This window comes from Helianthus annuus, chromosome 16 (assembly GCF_002127325.2).
Source record: "Helianthus annuus cultivar XRQ/B chromosome 16, HanXRQr2.0-SUNRISE, whole genome shotgun sequence".
NCBI lineage: Eukaryota > Viridiplantae > Streptophyta > Magnoliopsida > Asterales > Asteraceae > Helianthus > Helianthus annuus.
The window spans coordinates 129493040-129510204 of NC_035448.2; the positions used below are offsets into that span (position 1 = coordinate 129493040).

Sequence of the window (17165 nt, forward strand, 5' to 3'; positions counted from 1 at the left end):
TTCCATTGTTTTATGCTAAGTGCTGATACTTGGCTCTCTTGTGAGCCGTGCCTCGCGCCAGACAAACTGCCACGAGTGTAAGTCGCGCGAGGATACTGTTAATAAGTTTTCTGAAATAAGGAGTATGGTTCCGCGCGCAACCTGGTCGGAGGTTTGCGCGGCTTTTTGGGACCATACCCCTTCACAGTTTGAGAATTACACTTCATGTCAAACTGTGAATCTGTGAAATGTAATTCTCAAACTGTGAAAATAAACCGACAGCGTCATCACATTAAGGGAAAAGTTCTCATTTTGAGAGTAACTAACGTTCATAGACTCTAGAGTCCAGACTTGCATTGCGACGTGCTTATTTTTATCAACGTTTTGACACATGATTTTTTCAAAAGTTAATACCAGAAGTGATTTTTTTTTGTATGGTTAATATTTATTTACAAATCGTAAATATTGAGCATGACAAGCTTTAACAATCCACTCTAGCTTGCTAGTTTCGCCCTAGCTATTATTATTACGAAGTTTTTACTATTTCATAAACATCAAGATTACAAGTTTTTACTATGTGGGTGTTTGGGTTTCATTTTAAAAAAAATGTCCTTTTAGAGCTAAAAGGACTTTTGAGAATGACTTTTCCATCCAAACACTATCTAGAAGTCATAAGAAGGAGAAAAGAAATCCCAAACACTATGAAAATAAGTTTTTTTGAAGTTTTTTTTTTTTGTTTTCCGGAAGGAGAAAAGAAGTTATAATTTATGACTTGTTTTTTGATTTTGAAAAGTTCTTTTAAAAAAGAGGAGAAAAGGTGACCCAAACACCCCCTATTTCATAAACATAGATTAGGGATGAGCATATCGGTATTCGATACCGAACCGATACCGATACCGCCTAATACCGATCCCGAATTTCACCCAAACTAGGTACCGATACCGATACCGAAACATGTCGGTTAGGTATCGGTACGGTACGGTATCGGTATTATACCGTATTTTGAGTGTCGGTATCGGTATAATACCGATACCGTACCGTACCGATACCGAAAACGCCAAAAAGTGGATACCGATCGGGATACCGATCGGGATCGGGATCGGTATGGTATCGGTACGGGATCGGTATGGGATCGGTATTCGGTGGCATATGCTCATCCCTAACATAGATTACAAGTTTTTACTATTTTATAAACATCAAAATTTTGTATACATGTGACTGACCGGAAAACTAAGTGAAACTAGGACCCAAGACCGGACATAACAATTAACTTTGGGTATCGATTTGTGTCGGGATCGGTTCACCATACAAGCACAAGACCGAGGAAGTTCTTCAAAGTTCAAATCTTTATGGTAAATTCAGCTCCAAAGTTAGTTTCAAAGAGAAACCAGTGATTTCAGTCAAGTAAGTGTAGAAACAGTTTTGCATTTTACAACTTAATCGTGTGTAGGTGATTATTTCGGATTATTTTTATGTCGAATTCAGTTACATGCCATGAATTTTGTTTAGTGTTTATGATTTTGGGGCTGAATTGACATGAAGTAGTATGTATTTTTTGCAATCTTTAATAATGCACTCCACGTGTTTGTTAAAATGTCTAAGTGAGATGCTTGTTTTCTTGAATGTTGAACATTGTTTTTTCATGGGTATTTTGGTGTAGTTCCAGCCATTGTGATACAAAATCATGTGGTGGATAAATGATAATCAAATTAGCCTATTGGATTTTGGTGTATTTTACACAGCTCAAAAAACACAAATGCACAACATGCTTATGCATATGCTCAACGTTCATATATGAATTCGATTTCAATTTTAATTCAGTTATATCTAGTTGTGCAGATACCCACAAATGAAATCAATCTCCAATTGCAATCCGAAATGTATTCCTGCTATCGCTGCTGTTACAGTACAGTCGTTGCTGCATATTCATCATCAAGCACATCCCAGTCCCCTCCAACCGACCTTACCTAACACCCGGCTTGATGATTTCACTGCCGCCTGCTACCGCAGAGACCTCCCGGCTGCCATGAAAGCTCTGAGCTTCATGCAAAAGCACGAAATTTGGGCTGATTCTGTAACATATTCCGAGCTCATCAAGTGCTGTTTGGCTCGAGGCGCGGTTCGAGAAGGAAAACTAGTCCATAAACACGTTTTCTCCGCTGGATACCAGCCAAAAACTTTCTTGATTAATACCCTTATCAATATGTACGTTAAGTTTAACTTATTGGATGAAGCACGGAAACTGTTCGATGAAATGCCTGAGAGAAATGTAGTCTCTTGGACCACCATGATAGCTGCTTTTTCTAATGCGGGAATAAAAGACGAGGCCCTGAAGTTCTTGATTTTTATGCTGAGAAACGGTGTTCGTCCTAATATGTTCACTTATTCTTCTATTTTGCAAGCCTGCAGTGGTTTACCGAGCCTCAGGCAGATCCATTGCAGCATAACTAAAGCCGGTTTGGACTCTGATGTGTTCGTAAGAAGTGCACTCATCGATAACTACTCCAAGTGGGGCGAACTGTCAAACGCGTTAACCGTTTTTAACGAGATGGAGACACAAGATTTGATAGTTTGGAACTCAGTAATCGGTGCCTTTGCTCAGAATAGTGACGGAGATGAAGCTTTGAACCTCTTCAAACGAATGAAACGATGTGGGTTTTTGGCCGATCAGGCGACATTAACTAGCGTTTTGAGAGCTTGCACTGGGTTGGCCCTGTTGGAACTCGGAAGACAAGTGCATGTTCATGTGTTGAAGTACCACCGAGACTTGATTCTCAGCAACGCGCTTCTTGACATGTACTGCAAGTGCGGTAGCATGGAGGATGCACGGTTTGAGTTTACGAGAATGGTGCACAAGGATGTGATCTCTTGGAGCACCATGATAATCGGTCTCGCTCAAAACGGTTTCAGTCATGAAGCAATAGAAATGTTCGAGAAAATGACAAGCTCGTGCACCAAACCTAACTACATAACAATGGTCGGTGTACTATTTGCTTGTAGCCACGCGGGATTCGTAGATAAGGGACGATCATACTTTCAATCAATGGAAAACGTTTACGGCGTTAAACCAGGTAGAGAGCACTACGGTTGCATGGTCGATCTACTCGGAAGAGCAGGGAAGCTTAACGAGGCTGTCGAGTTAATACACAACATGGAACCGGAACCGGATGCTGTGACATGGAGAACTTTGCTTGGTGCGTGTAGGATTCACCACAACATGGATCTAGCTGCGTATGCCGCTAAACGCGTACTAGATCTCGACCCGGATGACGCAGGAACTTACATTCTGTTATCAAATATTTACGTGAATACTCACCGGTGGGACGATGCCGAACAAGTGAGGAAGATCATGAAAAGCAACAACGTGAGGAAGGAACCGGGGTGTAGCTGGATAGAAGTAGATAAACAGATTCACGCGTTTGTATTACGGGACAATTCACATCCTGACATAGATGAGATCACACGGAGGTTGATCCAGTATGTTAAGAGATTACGGGAAGTGGGTTACGTTCCGGATACGAGTTTCGTGTTGCATGATGTTGAAGGGGAACAAATGGAAGATCCGTTGTTGTACCACAGTGAAAAGCTGGCAATTGTATATGGCCTGATGGCTTTAACAAAGGGAAAGACCGTAAGGATCAGGAAAAACCTTAGAATCTGCGGTGACTGCCATCTGTTTGCGAAACTTTTGGCGCAAATGGAGGGCCGCAACATAGTTATCCGAGATCCAATTCGTTACCATCACTTTCAAGGAGGAGTTTGCTCCTGTGGAGATTATTGGTAGCAGTTTTTTTCAAAAGTTGGCTATTTAAAAGGTTAATAAAAGCAAATTCTTATATGGTGAAATTGAAAGGCTCAAAACCGTTAAAAAAATGCTTCTTTTAATAATGCAATGAAGAGATGAAAAAAGAATGAAATAGGCATAGATGAGAGTTAGTTTGTCTGTATCTTCTTTCTGCTTGCAGAGGTTTATGCTACACGTGACGAAAATGGTGGGTATATACCAAAACAGCGATACTATCAAGTGGAGCTGGAACACAAGGTTTTGGATAGTTTTTCAGTTTTCATGTTGTATTTTTTTATGGTTTTATATAATCATTTTTCCTTCTTTATATGTGAATTGCATGAATAAACTGGTGCATGTATCAATTGTATATGATTTAATTAATGTTCTTTTTGTTTAGCAAATGGGAGTTGTAATAGAAAACCAACAAAAGATATGCTATATAAATATGTCTTATAATTTTTTGCTAATTAAAATTCTTCACTTGTTGTTACTTCCTCTGTCTGATGCTCAGGAAGAAGTAAAAAGATGTCAAGATGCTATTAAGAAGCTGCCAAAGGACTTTCTATTTTTTTTATGAGATTCAAATCTCTTTATCCTCTTCACAAGCTTGACCATCTTCATTTTACAACTCACCATTGTCATGTTGAATTGGCTGCATTTTGCATAGTTTAATAGGCATTATGCTTTGCTCAATTACTGTTATAAAAATTAATTAAAGCTTACAAAATTTCTTGAGAAATAACAAAAAAGCTATTCCCCTCCATGTATATAAATGTATATAAATATGTTAGCAGGTCTATATGGTTTCTTGGGGTTTATCATTACATCCTGTTATATATTTATAAGATTCTTGTCTTGTGGCAGGAGGCTGGAAATTTTCTCGGGGATAGCGTAATGCCCCTCTCGACCAGGCGTGGGCCCGGTTAAGACAACATAGTCCTGATAATGAGTGGTGGCGGGCCTGCGTCTTGCGGGTGTGAATTAGCCGTCTGTTGTGGATTCCTACGGTTTATAGCTACATTGAAGGTATGTTAATGAGATGGACCACAAATAGGGTGGGGATTTGATTTTCATGACTTAAATAACATCCATGATTAAGGACCACATCACCCGAATGACTTATTGCTAACCTGCCAATAAAAAGCGGTACATGTCTAAAATCTAACTGTTCTTGATGATCACTGCATCAATCATTTTCAGGCCATCTATGCCTGGCCCTGAATTATGCATTTTTAACAAATATGAATGATGACAAGGTCAGGATCATCTTTTTATAGCTCATCTTTGGTAGCTTCTTCATCCTTTCCGGTCTCAGCAGCAAAAGATGCAAAAGATTTGATTATGGATTCATACACCTCAATCCCTTTCAGGTACTCTTCCTTGTTCAGAAACTGCAACAAAAAACACGACTCCATTAGCTGCTAACATTTTGTATCATTCTTTGATTTTGCTTTCTTTTGTTTAGGGGGTGTCAATCGTGTCATGTTTGTGGGTTGAATCGTTGAACCTAAACATGACCCCATATATCAAAGACATCAATCCTAACCCGGACACACTTAAAATCCATTGATCTTTATCTAAACTCGCCAAACGAGCTGTAAACGTGTTAAATAGGTTGGTGGGTTTTAACTTTTTTTAACAAATGGGCAAAAGCAGGTTGGCCGGTCGGCCTCTTTAACTAAACGAGCTAAACAAGTCAACTCAAACACAACCTGTTTAATTAAAAATGTCAACCTGAACACGGCCCGTTTATTAAACATGCTTTAATATGACAACAAAACACCCGATTATCTTCGTGTAAGAAATTACCACCCCTACATATATTTGTCCCTTACTAAAAAAGTTTCCACTTTGACCCCTCCATTTATCCACCTCTAGGGTTCATTCAAGCTATAAGTAGATTGCTACCGAGTGACAGGATTGGGTACTTGGTTTGACCATAGTATAGTAGAAGAGGTTGACCTCATTATGATCGTGAAGAAGTATAGGGGTGTTTGCCATTGGAGAAAAGCCAATTGCCAGCACCCCCTTCAACCGGAAGTAGCGAGCATCTGTCGAGGCAGGAAAGATCTCTGGTTTTCCAAATGTCCTACCAGCTTTATGTATAGCTCCCTCTAGGAGGGCCCACCAGGGATTCGAACTGTCATGAGCCGTCAAAAGCGGTTTTCCACTCTTGTCATAAACAGACATCTTCTGCTTAAACTGCCCATGCTAAATACACAGTTAAAATGTCCACAGAACCATACCATTTTTAAACAATAAAAATTTGATCCAATCAGCTTACCTCAAATGTCATGTTCCGCGAAGCCGGGGCCCACTCCTCAGCGATTCGTCTCTCTAAGGAAGCTTGATCGGCAATCGGCGGAACACGGATATCGAAACCAGCCTCTGCTTCGGACGGCTGAAGGTTCATTACAAAACCCTGACAAGCAAAACATGCTAAGAGCTAAACAAACATAACTGACACATCATCCAAACACCATCAACATGTTGTACAGGCAATACTAAAAGTCATCAAACAGGTCATATGACTATTTATTATGTGGGGCAGTATGAATGTATGATAGGGCAAAAAAGTCATATGTGTCGAGGGCCAAATCATACGGCCCGTATGATTTGTTTGACTTGATAAAAAAATGACCGATGTAACCATTAACAAAGTCATACAGCACGTATGACCTTTTTGCCCTATCATACGACATGTATCATATGTTTGACTAACAAAGAAACAACTTATGTGATCTGTAACATAGTCATACGGGCCTGTATGACATTATACGGCCTATATTATGTGTTTGACAGACAAAGAAATGACTCATATGACCTCTGTCCTCTGACATAGTCATACGGCGCATATGACATCAACTTATATGCCATCAAACAAAGTCATACAGCCTGTATGACATCATGTAGCGTATGATGACAAGAGCCCCTCTAGGGATGAGCATATGGTACTTGGTACGGGTACCGAAATGCGAATCAGTACCCACTTTTTGGCATTTTCGGTACCGGTACCGAAATGTGAATCAGACTCAGTACCAACTTTTTGGCGTTTTCGGTACTGGTATTTTACCCTTAGATACCGGTACGTACTGGTACCGTCCCGTTTAGCTAAAGGGGTTTGTGGGTTCAACTTGAAACTGACCCGAACCCATTTGGACCAAACCCAAACCCACGAATTTCATCTTAACGTTGGTGTCAGAAATTCAACACCCCTAGTGTACACCATTGGGATGGTATCTAATTTAACTACATTCCAATGCCTACTTAATTTGGATAAAAAAAGTACAGAGGATGAGTGTGATTGAAACTTACGGTAGGAGAAGGGGTCCCAGCTTTAAGAAACACCATATTCACATTCACAACTTCACCTTCAGCTTTCAAACCCGCCTTCACCAAGTCAAATTGAGAAGCCCTAAACCTCCTCACACTCTCCACACTCTTCAACAAATTCTCCATCGCCGTATTATCATACAGCTTCGCCCCGTGACCGGGCGCCCCAACCGCCTTAATCACAAGCCACATAGGACACCTCTCGGCATAAAACAACCTATAATGCCCATCAACAGACGCCAACCCTTCATCCAACACAATCCCAACATTCATTTCATCAAAAATCGCAGAATCCACAAACTTCTCAGCCCCATCATGCCCACCAATCTCCTCATCCGGAACAAACAAAATATAAACCGTCCTCAAAGGTACGAACCCAGAACTTTTCAGGTTCCGTACAGCCTCGAGGTACTGTAACCCGACACACTTCATGTCCTGGGAGCCTCTGGCGTATATGTTGTCGTTGACGATATTAGCAGCGAACGGAGGATGGGCCCACTTGTGGGGCTCTACTGGAACGACGTCGGTGTGGGAGTTGAGGAGGATTGAAGGGAGGGTGGGGTCTGTGCCGGGCCATTTGAGGAGGATTAAGGGTTTGTTTTTGACGAACTCGATTGTTTGGGAGTGTAAAGAGAGGGTTTTGGCTTGGGATAAGATGAAGTCTGCGGCTTCATGGTACTTTGGGGTGGGTTGAGCTGTGTTGATTTGGAGGTATTGTTGGAACCTTTGGAGGCTTGGGTCGTTGGCGAGGGTTAGTGTGAGGAAGATGAACAAGGTATATAGATGGAGGAATATTTTGGAGGTGATTGGCATCTTGATGGTGTAGTGTGTGATGACTGATGAAGAAAACAAGATATGGGGGTGTTTGGCCTAGCTTTTATTTTTTGGCTTATGCTTATATTTTAAAGTAGCTTATAGCTTATTTTCTATAATTTGATAAGCTCTTTTTAAGTGTTTGGATTAGCTTATAGCTTATTTTCTATCATATGAGCTAAAACACCCTTGCTTCTTCAAATAAGCTAAAAAACCATCTTCACACAAGCTTCTTCAAACTAGCTTATATAAGCTAATAAGCATAAGCTTAAAAAGCTAAACCAAACACTAAGTTAAGCTTATTTTATAAAAAAAAGCTAAAAAAGCTATAAGCTTTGTGAAAAAAGCTAGGCCAAACACCCCCTATGACTGATGGGAATAATATTATGATAAAAGGATATAAACTAGATATCTACAATTTACTTAACGTGGCGCGGCGCAAGCCAGCATCCTATTGTTATATAAGTGGAACTGACACTTTGACTTCTGTGACCAACCAGCAAGTGGTATGCCTGAGCACTGACAATAGCAGTTAGCTGACCGTCCAATACGCAGCTGCCCAACCCACTTGCATAAAAGCTGATGGACAGATTGACAACCCCAGCAGGACACGCGGCGGGTGTTCCTTCGTGCAATTGATACAACAGGACACGTGGAAACACTTCCGCGTGCGCCCCAACACTTCCGTGACCTACGCTTCTGTCAAGTCTACGAAAAGCTGCAAGTTGTCAGTCGGGCCCTAGGCCCATCAAGCAGCCCATTGCCTCTTCTCCTTCACTCTTTGGCTAAAAATACCCACTTCAAACCAGGTTTGAGGTAATGCTAATCTGCTCACTCACAATTACTACTTAACACTTATCTTGCTTCCAAGGCAAATACTTATTCTCATGCTGGAGGGTGATAACAAGGAGCAACCCCCACCCCATTCTCCTTGTTGCGAGTCACGGTGTGTTTCACTGTGCAGATGACAAATTAGAAGACGACCCAGCCATCAATTGATGAAAGGAGGGATCAACCCTACTTGACGAGACTCGACCCATGGACTAACCTCTTGATTAACCACTGTTTCTTCAGCGACTCAGGGAGAAAACCTATCATTGCGACACACAATCTAAATCTCTAGCTTTTAGTTAAATTCTGTAGTGGATATAAACATAATTATTATAGGTATCGGTGAAAACAAAGAAAACAATTGATATTGATAATATGAATTATAAACTCCAGTTTCAACATAAAACAAACATAACGAGTATATATTTTACATGAAATATGAGATGCATACATACATAAAACAAACATTAAAATATGTCTATTTCAAACCAACAAGTTGTGGTGATACATGGAATATAAGATGCGTAAAAGATCAAATATATAGGTTTATTATATGGTAGAACGAACATATTTATTTGTGTTGTGCTACATGCATTCCATCATTTGAGTTCTGATTAAGCCCAATCGTCCTTTATTGCCGACAACAAGGTGGCGGTGGTGGTCCTCCTGCTACAAATATTATTATATAAGAAATGAGATATGCGTATATAACACAATTACATTTTGTTATTTTTATACAATCTACGAATACGATAATATGGAACGCATGTGTGAGTGCATAAATATGCAAAAGAGAAGTATAATCAATAATAGTTATATAGTTATGACAAATTATTAATAAACAAATGACCTTTTTTCTTGTGGCATTGGGTATCGTCCCAACACCTCCAGCTGCCATACTGGCCTCGGAGGCTGCGGTGGTGTTGTTGGGGTGGTGGCGGTGTGACTCCTACTCTTGCTTGAGCAACTGTCATCATAGAGGAAATGAGAGCAAGGGCAAAAATAATGGTCAAGAAAGAAGCAACAACAGTCTGCGATCTCATCTTTAAATATTTTCAAATGACGTGTGGCATTTGTTTCATCACTATATATGCGTGTTTGTGAGTAAATTATACCGATAAAATAAAATTCTTTTGTGTGTTATCTCGCACAACTGAAATGAAGCTAGCTTAAGGTTTTAATATATGCAAAACTGCAAAAGTCTTGGGCGATGGTCAATGTAAATTACCAAGAAAATGAAGCAACCTTAGACTACATGGTATGGTGATGGACCATCCTTGGAGGATGATCCGCCACGTAGGCGCCACGTCACATTCCTCTCTAAGATGGTCCATCATCCAAAACTAGAAGGCATGGTAGGATGATCCTAGTCATAGTCCTTCACCACTTTTTATGTTTTTTTTATTTTTTTTAGTATTTTATTTTTTTTAACATTTGACAAATATACTAATAAAATATTTTCATTAATATTAAACCCACATTACATAGATATTAAAAAAAACATAAACTTAAAAAAAAAAAAGACTTAATAAAAAATAAACATAAAGTTAAATAATTTGATGCTTTTTCATGATGTCGTGTTGTAGTTTTTTCAACATCGAACGTTTCGGCTCGGGTTCGTCCTCGACATTCATCGTCATTATTTCCCATTCCTTAAGCCGAATTTTTTCATCGGAGATTCGGATTTTCTCATTCGACAATCGGACCTTCTCTTTTAACTTTTCGTCCGATGCACGACTTTTTTCTTCGACGGCCCGCTCCTTCGCCTTCGTCTTTTGGGCCGAGATGTCGTTGTACACTTTTAGGTGTTCCATAAACTCAACCATGTTCGGGTCCACCGTTTCCTTTCCTTTTCCCTTGGCCCGCTCCTTTTTTGTTTTGTCTCGGCCCGGTGGACGCTCGGGTTCACGTATGTTATACTCGTCTTCGTCATAGTCGGCGTCATCATTTAAGTTAATGTGACACCTCGCGTCCGATCCACCGGCGCTTAAACTACCCGTTTCCGATGTTTTTTGGCGTTTCGCCATCGCCACCTCGTTAGGAATGGGCGCCCATTTTGGGTCGTTTTTTAGAACCATCCACGCGCAAACGTGAGGAAAGTTGGAACCATGATTATTTTGCTTATACTTTTCCAATGCCATTTTGAACACATCTTCGTCGTTCCACCCGCTACGACGGTCACTTGTATATAATTTGTTACTGTTAAGAAAAAAAAATAAAAAATTTAAAACTGTTAAACCTAATTAAAAACTAAACTTAAAAACTAATAAATTTAAACCAAAAATAAACTATAAAACTAAAATATAAACCTACTGTGAAGAAAAAAAAATTTAAAAATTTAAACTTTATAAATTTAAACTTTAAAAAATGTAAACTTTAAAAAGATGTAAACTTTAAAAAAGTACGAATCTTTTACCGGGTTGTCGGAAGTGCCAATGAAAGCCTTGGCTAAGGCTTCTTCTTCGATTGGGGTCCACTTAATCGCCTTCGGTTTCGACGTTTGATCACCCACTACTTGTTTCCCTTTGTTTCGTTTTCCTTTCCCTTTAGGCGGTTGGGTTTCGGGCACAATCTCCACATCGTCTTCGGGTTCGGATTGAACGGGGGGTGTGGGGAACGGTTGGGGTTGAACGGGGGGGTGTGGGGATCGGTTGAGGTTGAACGGGTGGGAAGTTCCAAGCACCCCGCATCATCATTTGTTGAAGAGCTTGATTTTGGGAGATTTGAGTGAATTGGTTTGGCGATTGTTGGAATGAAGCAAACGCGTTCGATGAATATTGGGAGAATTGGTTCGGTTCTAGCGTTGGATAATATCCCGGAACCGAAAAAACATTTGGTTGGGTCGGATTGGTGGGAGTATTCGGGTTGTTCGAAGTGTTCGGGTTCTCCGGGTTGTTGAACGGATCCATGAAAATTATGTGGAAGAAGGTTGAGAGTATAGTGGAAGGAGTGTAAAAATTATATGAAAAAGAGGTGAATTGTTGAGGTTAATTTGGTGTTTGATAGTGAAAATGGAAGTAAAATATATATAATTTGTTAATATAGCCGTTTGGCTTTATTCAAAATTAGGAATTTTTTTTTTTTTTTAAATTATAACGGTCATATGAGGAGGGGGCCCACAAAAAAGCATCGTCGCCAACGTCTAAGATTGGACGGAGAGGACGGGGACGGATGGGGGCGGCACTGTGTTTGGACCGTCGCCGACCTGCGACGGGCCGGGGCCGACCCCCATACCGTGTAGCCTTAGTGACATACATGCATGTTTGACTATATAATTAATTAGTCTTGGGCGACGGTCAATGTAAATTACCAAGAAAATGAAGCAACCTTAATGACATACATGCATGTTTGACTATATAATTAATTAGTCTTGGGCGACGGTCAATGTAAATTACCAAGAAAATGAAGCAACCTTAATGACATACATGCATGTTTGACTATATAATTAATTAGTCTTGGGCGACGGTCAATATAAATTACCAAGAAAATGAAACAACCTTAATGACATACATGCATGTTTGACTATATAATTAATTTGCACAACAATTTCGCAATTTTTTTTTCTAAAATGGATCTATGTATGAATTAGTTTGATGCATGTTTGACTATATAATTAATTTGCACAACAATTTCTGCAATTTTTTTTTTCTAAAATGGATCTATATATGAATTAGTTTGATAAATAATTTTAACTAACAATAAGACCCACGCACGTTGCGGCCTGGTGCGTCGCAAACATCGAATGGATTAGCCCAAAAGTTTTGTGATGAATTAACCATATGAAAACATGTGTTTCGACATATCTGATTGAACTCAACGGGAAAAAAAAAACAGACGAAAAAACGTTGAACCTCACACGCACGTTGTTGCGTGTTGACTCGCAAAATTTTAAACGAAACGTAAAACGAAAAACTTGCGAAAGATGAAAAGTATAAGGGGACCAAAGTTGAAAATAAAAAAAGTGTTGGGGTTAAATTGAAAGATTGAAAAGCTTTTGGCTAAACTAAAAAAGTCAAAGGGGTTAAATTGCAAAAATAAAAAACCTTTTGAACTAAAAGTGAAATATGCAAAAAAAAATTGAAAAATTCCCAATACATATATTACAACTACATAAAGCAACAAAATGTTGCTAATTTATAGTTTGGAAATATAGCTATAGATATGATAAATGGTATAATATAGATGGTTGTTTATTTTGTTGATAAAAAAAGATAGTTGTTTATTTGGACCAACTATAATAAATAATGGTACACGTGGTATTGATGTTGATTTTTTTTTAAGAATTTGATTCGCAGTTTTCATCCTTATACATGTTACAAAACTTTAATTAATATTAATAAAAGAATTAATTACACAGATGGTTCTTATTATATACATTTATTGCATTTGCATTGTTGGTTCCCAAAACTTTGAAATCACATAGATGCTTAATGGTGCGACTTTTGTAATAATGTTGGTCCCTAGCCCTGACGGTTGTCTGTTCTGTTCACTGAATAACATCACGTGCACCTAGCATGAGGGTAATATGGTTATTTTAAGTTGATATGTTGGCGATCGGAATAGCGCGAGAGGTCTCGCTTTACTTCTCTCTCTCTATCTAAAACTTTACTTCTCTCTCTCTCTCTCTATCTAACCAACCGTCGCCGGTGTGCTCGACGGAGTTAGCTCGTCGGAATAGCACGAGAGGTCCCGCTTTCCATCTCCTGGGAAGTTTCGGTTGCACCTTTCCTTCTATCTCGACTCGGCGGCTCCCCCACTCGCAACTGGGTCGGTCTTTTCTGCTGTCTTGGAATCGCTTCATCCTCATCCCCCCTTTTCCCGCAGTGGTTCCTGGATTCCTTCGGGGCTTATTGGGTCTGATATTGATCGCGGCTATCTGAGTATAGTTAAGCTAGATCGGTTTGAATTCCATTAACACCTTTAGGGTCGGGGTGCTACTGATTCGTTTGTTTGTCTTGGTGGGGAGGATGAATGCTTCGTACCATGGGAATTATGGGTTCCCACCAGGTGGACGTCCGGTAACGACGTTCTATATCACAAACTTGCCAGAAGGAGTAACTAGAATGGTGTTATGGAGAGCTTTTCAGTCACACGGTGTAGTAAAAGATGCGTATGTAGCAAGGAAGAAGGATTCCAGGGGGAATCATTTCGGGTTTATTCGTTATGAAGGGGTTCAGGATGTCATGGCAACGTTACGTAACATGAACAAAGTAACAATACACGAAGCAAAAGTGAGTGTCTCCGTGGCAAAGTTCGACAAAAACCACAGGTCCTTTCAGCAAAAAAAATTTTCAAATCGATATCATGGGCAGGCACCAACTAAAGGTAATCTGTATGTGCAAAGGAAACCTATTTTTGAATACAAGCCGGTGAACCGGGAGATCGTTTTCAGACGTAGTAAAAGGAATAGGGGAGGAATAGGTGAAGATAAACAAGACAGTTGTGGCAGGAGAAAGGATCGCGGTATACCCGGACCACTGCATGATGAGGGCGGTGATCTTGGAACTGAAGGATATCCCAGCTCTCTATGAGATTAGGAGGGCGTTGGATAAGAGGGGATATGGGGAGTACCCGGTGTCATACTTAGGAGGGTTGAAATGTATGGTTGTCCTTAAGGAGAAAGGCCAGGCAATCAGATTAACTATGAACAACGGGGAGGAATGGGAGAAGATAGTTACATCGGCAGAACTTTGGAAAGGCCAAGATTTAATTTATGAACGCCTGTTATGGGTTAGAATCAACGGGGTCCCAATCCATCTCAGGGATGCGAAAACGTATAATGATATTGGGGGATGCTTTGGGAGAGTGGTGGGGTTGTCGGAGTTTTCCTGGAATGACAATGATAATTCGGATAGTGGGTGTTGGGTAGTCACGGAGAATGGGAAGTTCATTGAAGAGGAAGTCAATCTGCAATGGAATGACAAAGAATATAGGGTCTGGGTTAGAGAAGAACAGAATTCATCTCTAAAAATGGTGATCTCGGAGTTGTCGATTGAAGGCAAGGAATCACCGGCGAAGACATCAGGATCGGCAGCGGCTCCGGCCGATGGGATGGAAGAAGGGGAAATTCGAAACGATGCAGTTGGGGGAGAGAATGCGGAGGATCACGCGTGGGGAACTGAACCGTCAACACCCATGCACGAGGTGCATGGGAAACAGGAGAGAGAAAAGCTAAATGTGGCGGCTGGCATGTACCAACACATTAATGGGGATGGGGAGACCTGGTCAACACGGAACGTGGAGGCTGGGAACCAGGAACCAAATGTTGATTTGGGCCCAGGCCCAAACACTAAGTCAAGGAAGAGGCCAAGGAGGAACAGAAGCCCACAAGACATGAGCCCGGATATAGAGATACAGGAGGACCCGTCTCGTTCCCACATAAAGAATCTAGAAAGGTCATTTGACCTTAATAATGAAATGGCTTCTGTGGACGTATGTATCGGAGAGCAAGAGAGACCAGACACCTGCACGTCAAAGATAATTCGGAATGATGAACCAAAGGAGTTTGGGGGAAAAGAAGGTTATGCTGGCGGCAGGGGGCCGGAGGCCACAGTTACGGTTGAAGACGGGACCTCAGTGATGAAAAGTTGTGTAACACCTCGAATTTTTGTGTCCAATGATGTGTTAACACGTGTCATTTGTTTACACGTGGCATCTATAATAAATAAAGGACTAATTTTGACAAACCTTGAAAGTATATAAATTCGAGGGTTATAAAATGTCAACAAGGGTAAATATACTGTATAGTATCCCTAAATAATGCTTAAACCTTCAAACGAATAAATTAAAGATCGTACGAAAACAAAACGCGGAAGAAAGTGAGAGATTACAAACTACAGGGGTTAACTGTGTCAACATGTTTAATAATACCTCTGAGTGACCCTTTAACGTTCCAAAGACTTTGTAACAGTATTATACCCTCACTAAAATAATATATATGAATTTCGCGAAGTTTCGATATGAAACGAGAAAGTTACGATTGAATTCGTAGAAGAAGGGTTAAAAGCGTCAACAGTGAAAGTTAAGGCTTTCCAATATAATTAATAAATAAACCGGGGACTTAATAATGCGGGTAAATAACACGAGGCCCCTATCGGTAAATAACCGAGGGCCAAACCGCAAAGTTACCCCTTCAAACCCGAAAGGTCAGGTAAATCATTACGAAAGATTTCGTTATTAATGGCCAGATTCTGTAATCATAACAAAAGATTTTAAAATTCTGAAATCTTAACCTCTCGCGACCCACGTGAAGGTTATGGTTAAGTTGAGGCGGGCCGCGAGCCACCTCAAATACGCGCCTGATTTCTTAAACTCAAGCGACCCGCGTTAAAGTGCATGGGAACTCCCATGCGGGCCGCGTGAAGTGCCCAGATGCAGAAAGTTGTAGTTTCTTGCCTTTTGGAGCTTTTGAACGATCAAACAACCAATTAATGGAGCATGGGTGCCCCCTACACGACCCATACCACTTAGGGACACCTGCCCATGATCCATAATCAATTGTAGACTGTTGTGTAATGATCTTGAAGGCTCTTGAGCACTATAAATAAGCTACATTGGCTCATAACATTCACACAACTCAAAAATACATCTCTGATCATTCTAAGGAGCTCTCAAGCATCTTTCTCTGCTCCATAAGCAAGAACACAACTTCTGTAAGTGATCCAACCCTTTGTGGTTTCACATTTCCTTAGTAAATGGCTAAGAACCAAACCGTCGTAACTACGGTTTGACTTTACAATAAATCAGTAATGGTTCAGTCTTATGACGAATCAAAAGTGGTTATGAGTTGGTATTTATGTGGGTAATAAACCTCTAAAATGGTTCCCCCTGATCACCACTCTAACTATGTCAAATGTCGAGTCAAACGTACGGTTAAAAAGTCAACAGAAAGCTATTTTAGCAATTTATGCATAATCTGTAATGTATATGTTATGGAACCTGTTTTGACAATCATAAAACATGATAATAAGTATATAAACCTGTTTGCGCTCGTTTGAATCGATCATTTGCTATATTGAACCGGTTCGGAACCGAAAGTCGCATAAGTTTGACTTTTGCTTTGACTTCAGTTCTGACCCGTTTTAGTGAGGTATAAATATACCTTAGGACTCTCTTAGGACCAGGTCACATGTTGGTATACGCCTCTGTGGTCGGTTCATGAGTTATCCGAGTCTTTTACGTATTTCCGTCATTCGCCTAAAAGTTGACCGTAACGGCCTTTTAAAATTAAAACGAGTATTTCGGACACGTGAACGGACCAAAACCTTGCTTATTAAATTATAAGCATGTCCTTAAAGTTTCACGTCAATCCGAGGTCTAGAATGAGAGTTATGCTAAAAGGCGCACTTTTAAGAAAGTTTTATAATTAACGGCGCAATTAGCATAACGCCCATCTAACCCAAGTTTTCATCACCAAAACTTT

General features: G+C 40.3%; 2 protein-coding genes and 1 long non-coding RNA gene across 5 annotated transcripts; 1 reads left to right on the forward strand and 2 right to left on the reverse strand.

Moving 5' to 3' along the window:
• The first annotated feature begins 1164 nt into the window (after positions 1-1164).
• LOC110917189 (pentatricopeptide repeat-containing protein At2g03880, mitochondrial) lies at positions 1165-4189 on the forward strand. 2 transcript variants are annotated; one of them, XM_022161783.2, is made up of 2 exons: positions 1165-1383; positions 1811-4188. In XM_022161783.2, the coding sequence occupies exon 2, from the start codon at positions 1829-1831 to the stop codon at positions 3761-3763; it is 1935 nt and encodes a 644-aa protein (XP_022017475.1). In that variant the 5' UTR covers positions 1165-1383; positions 1811-1828; the 3' UTR covers positions 3764-4188. The 2 variants fall into 2 exon arrangements, with proteins under 2 accessions (XP_022017475.1, XP_022017476.1); XM_022161784.2 differs by having other exon boundaries at positions 1250-1383; positions 1819-4189.
• A 608-nt stretch (positions 4190-4797) lies between these two features.
• LOC110917191 (aminoacylase-1) lies at positions 4798-8076 on the reverse strand. 2 transcript variants are annotated; one of them, XM_022161786.2, is made up of 4 exons: positions 7082-8076; positions 6051-6188; positions 5729-5968; positions 4798-5157 (listed from the first exon to the last, which is right to left on the reverse strand). In XM_022161786.2, the coding sequence occupies exons 1-4, from the start codon at positions 7910-7912 to the stop codon at positions 5038-5040; spliced, it is 1329 nt and encodes a 442-aa protein (XP_022017478.1). In that variant the 5' UTR covers positions 7913-8076; the 3' UTR covers positions 4798-5037. The 2 variants fall into 2 exon arrangements, with proteins under 2 accessions (XP_022017478.1, XP_022017477.1); XM_022161785.2 differs by having other exon boundaries at positions 5729-5977.
• A 1038-nt stretch (positions 8077-9114) lies between these two features.
• Positions 9115-9902, reverse strand: LOC110917624. Its single transcript, XR_002580707.2, has 2 exons — positions 9594-9902; positions 9115-9409 (listed from the first exon to the last, which is right to left on the reverse strand). It is a non-coding gene; the product is annotated as an uncharacterized LOC110917624 (long non-coding RNA).
• Between the last annotated feature and the right edge of the window lie 7263 nt (positions 9903-17165).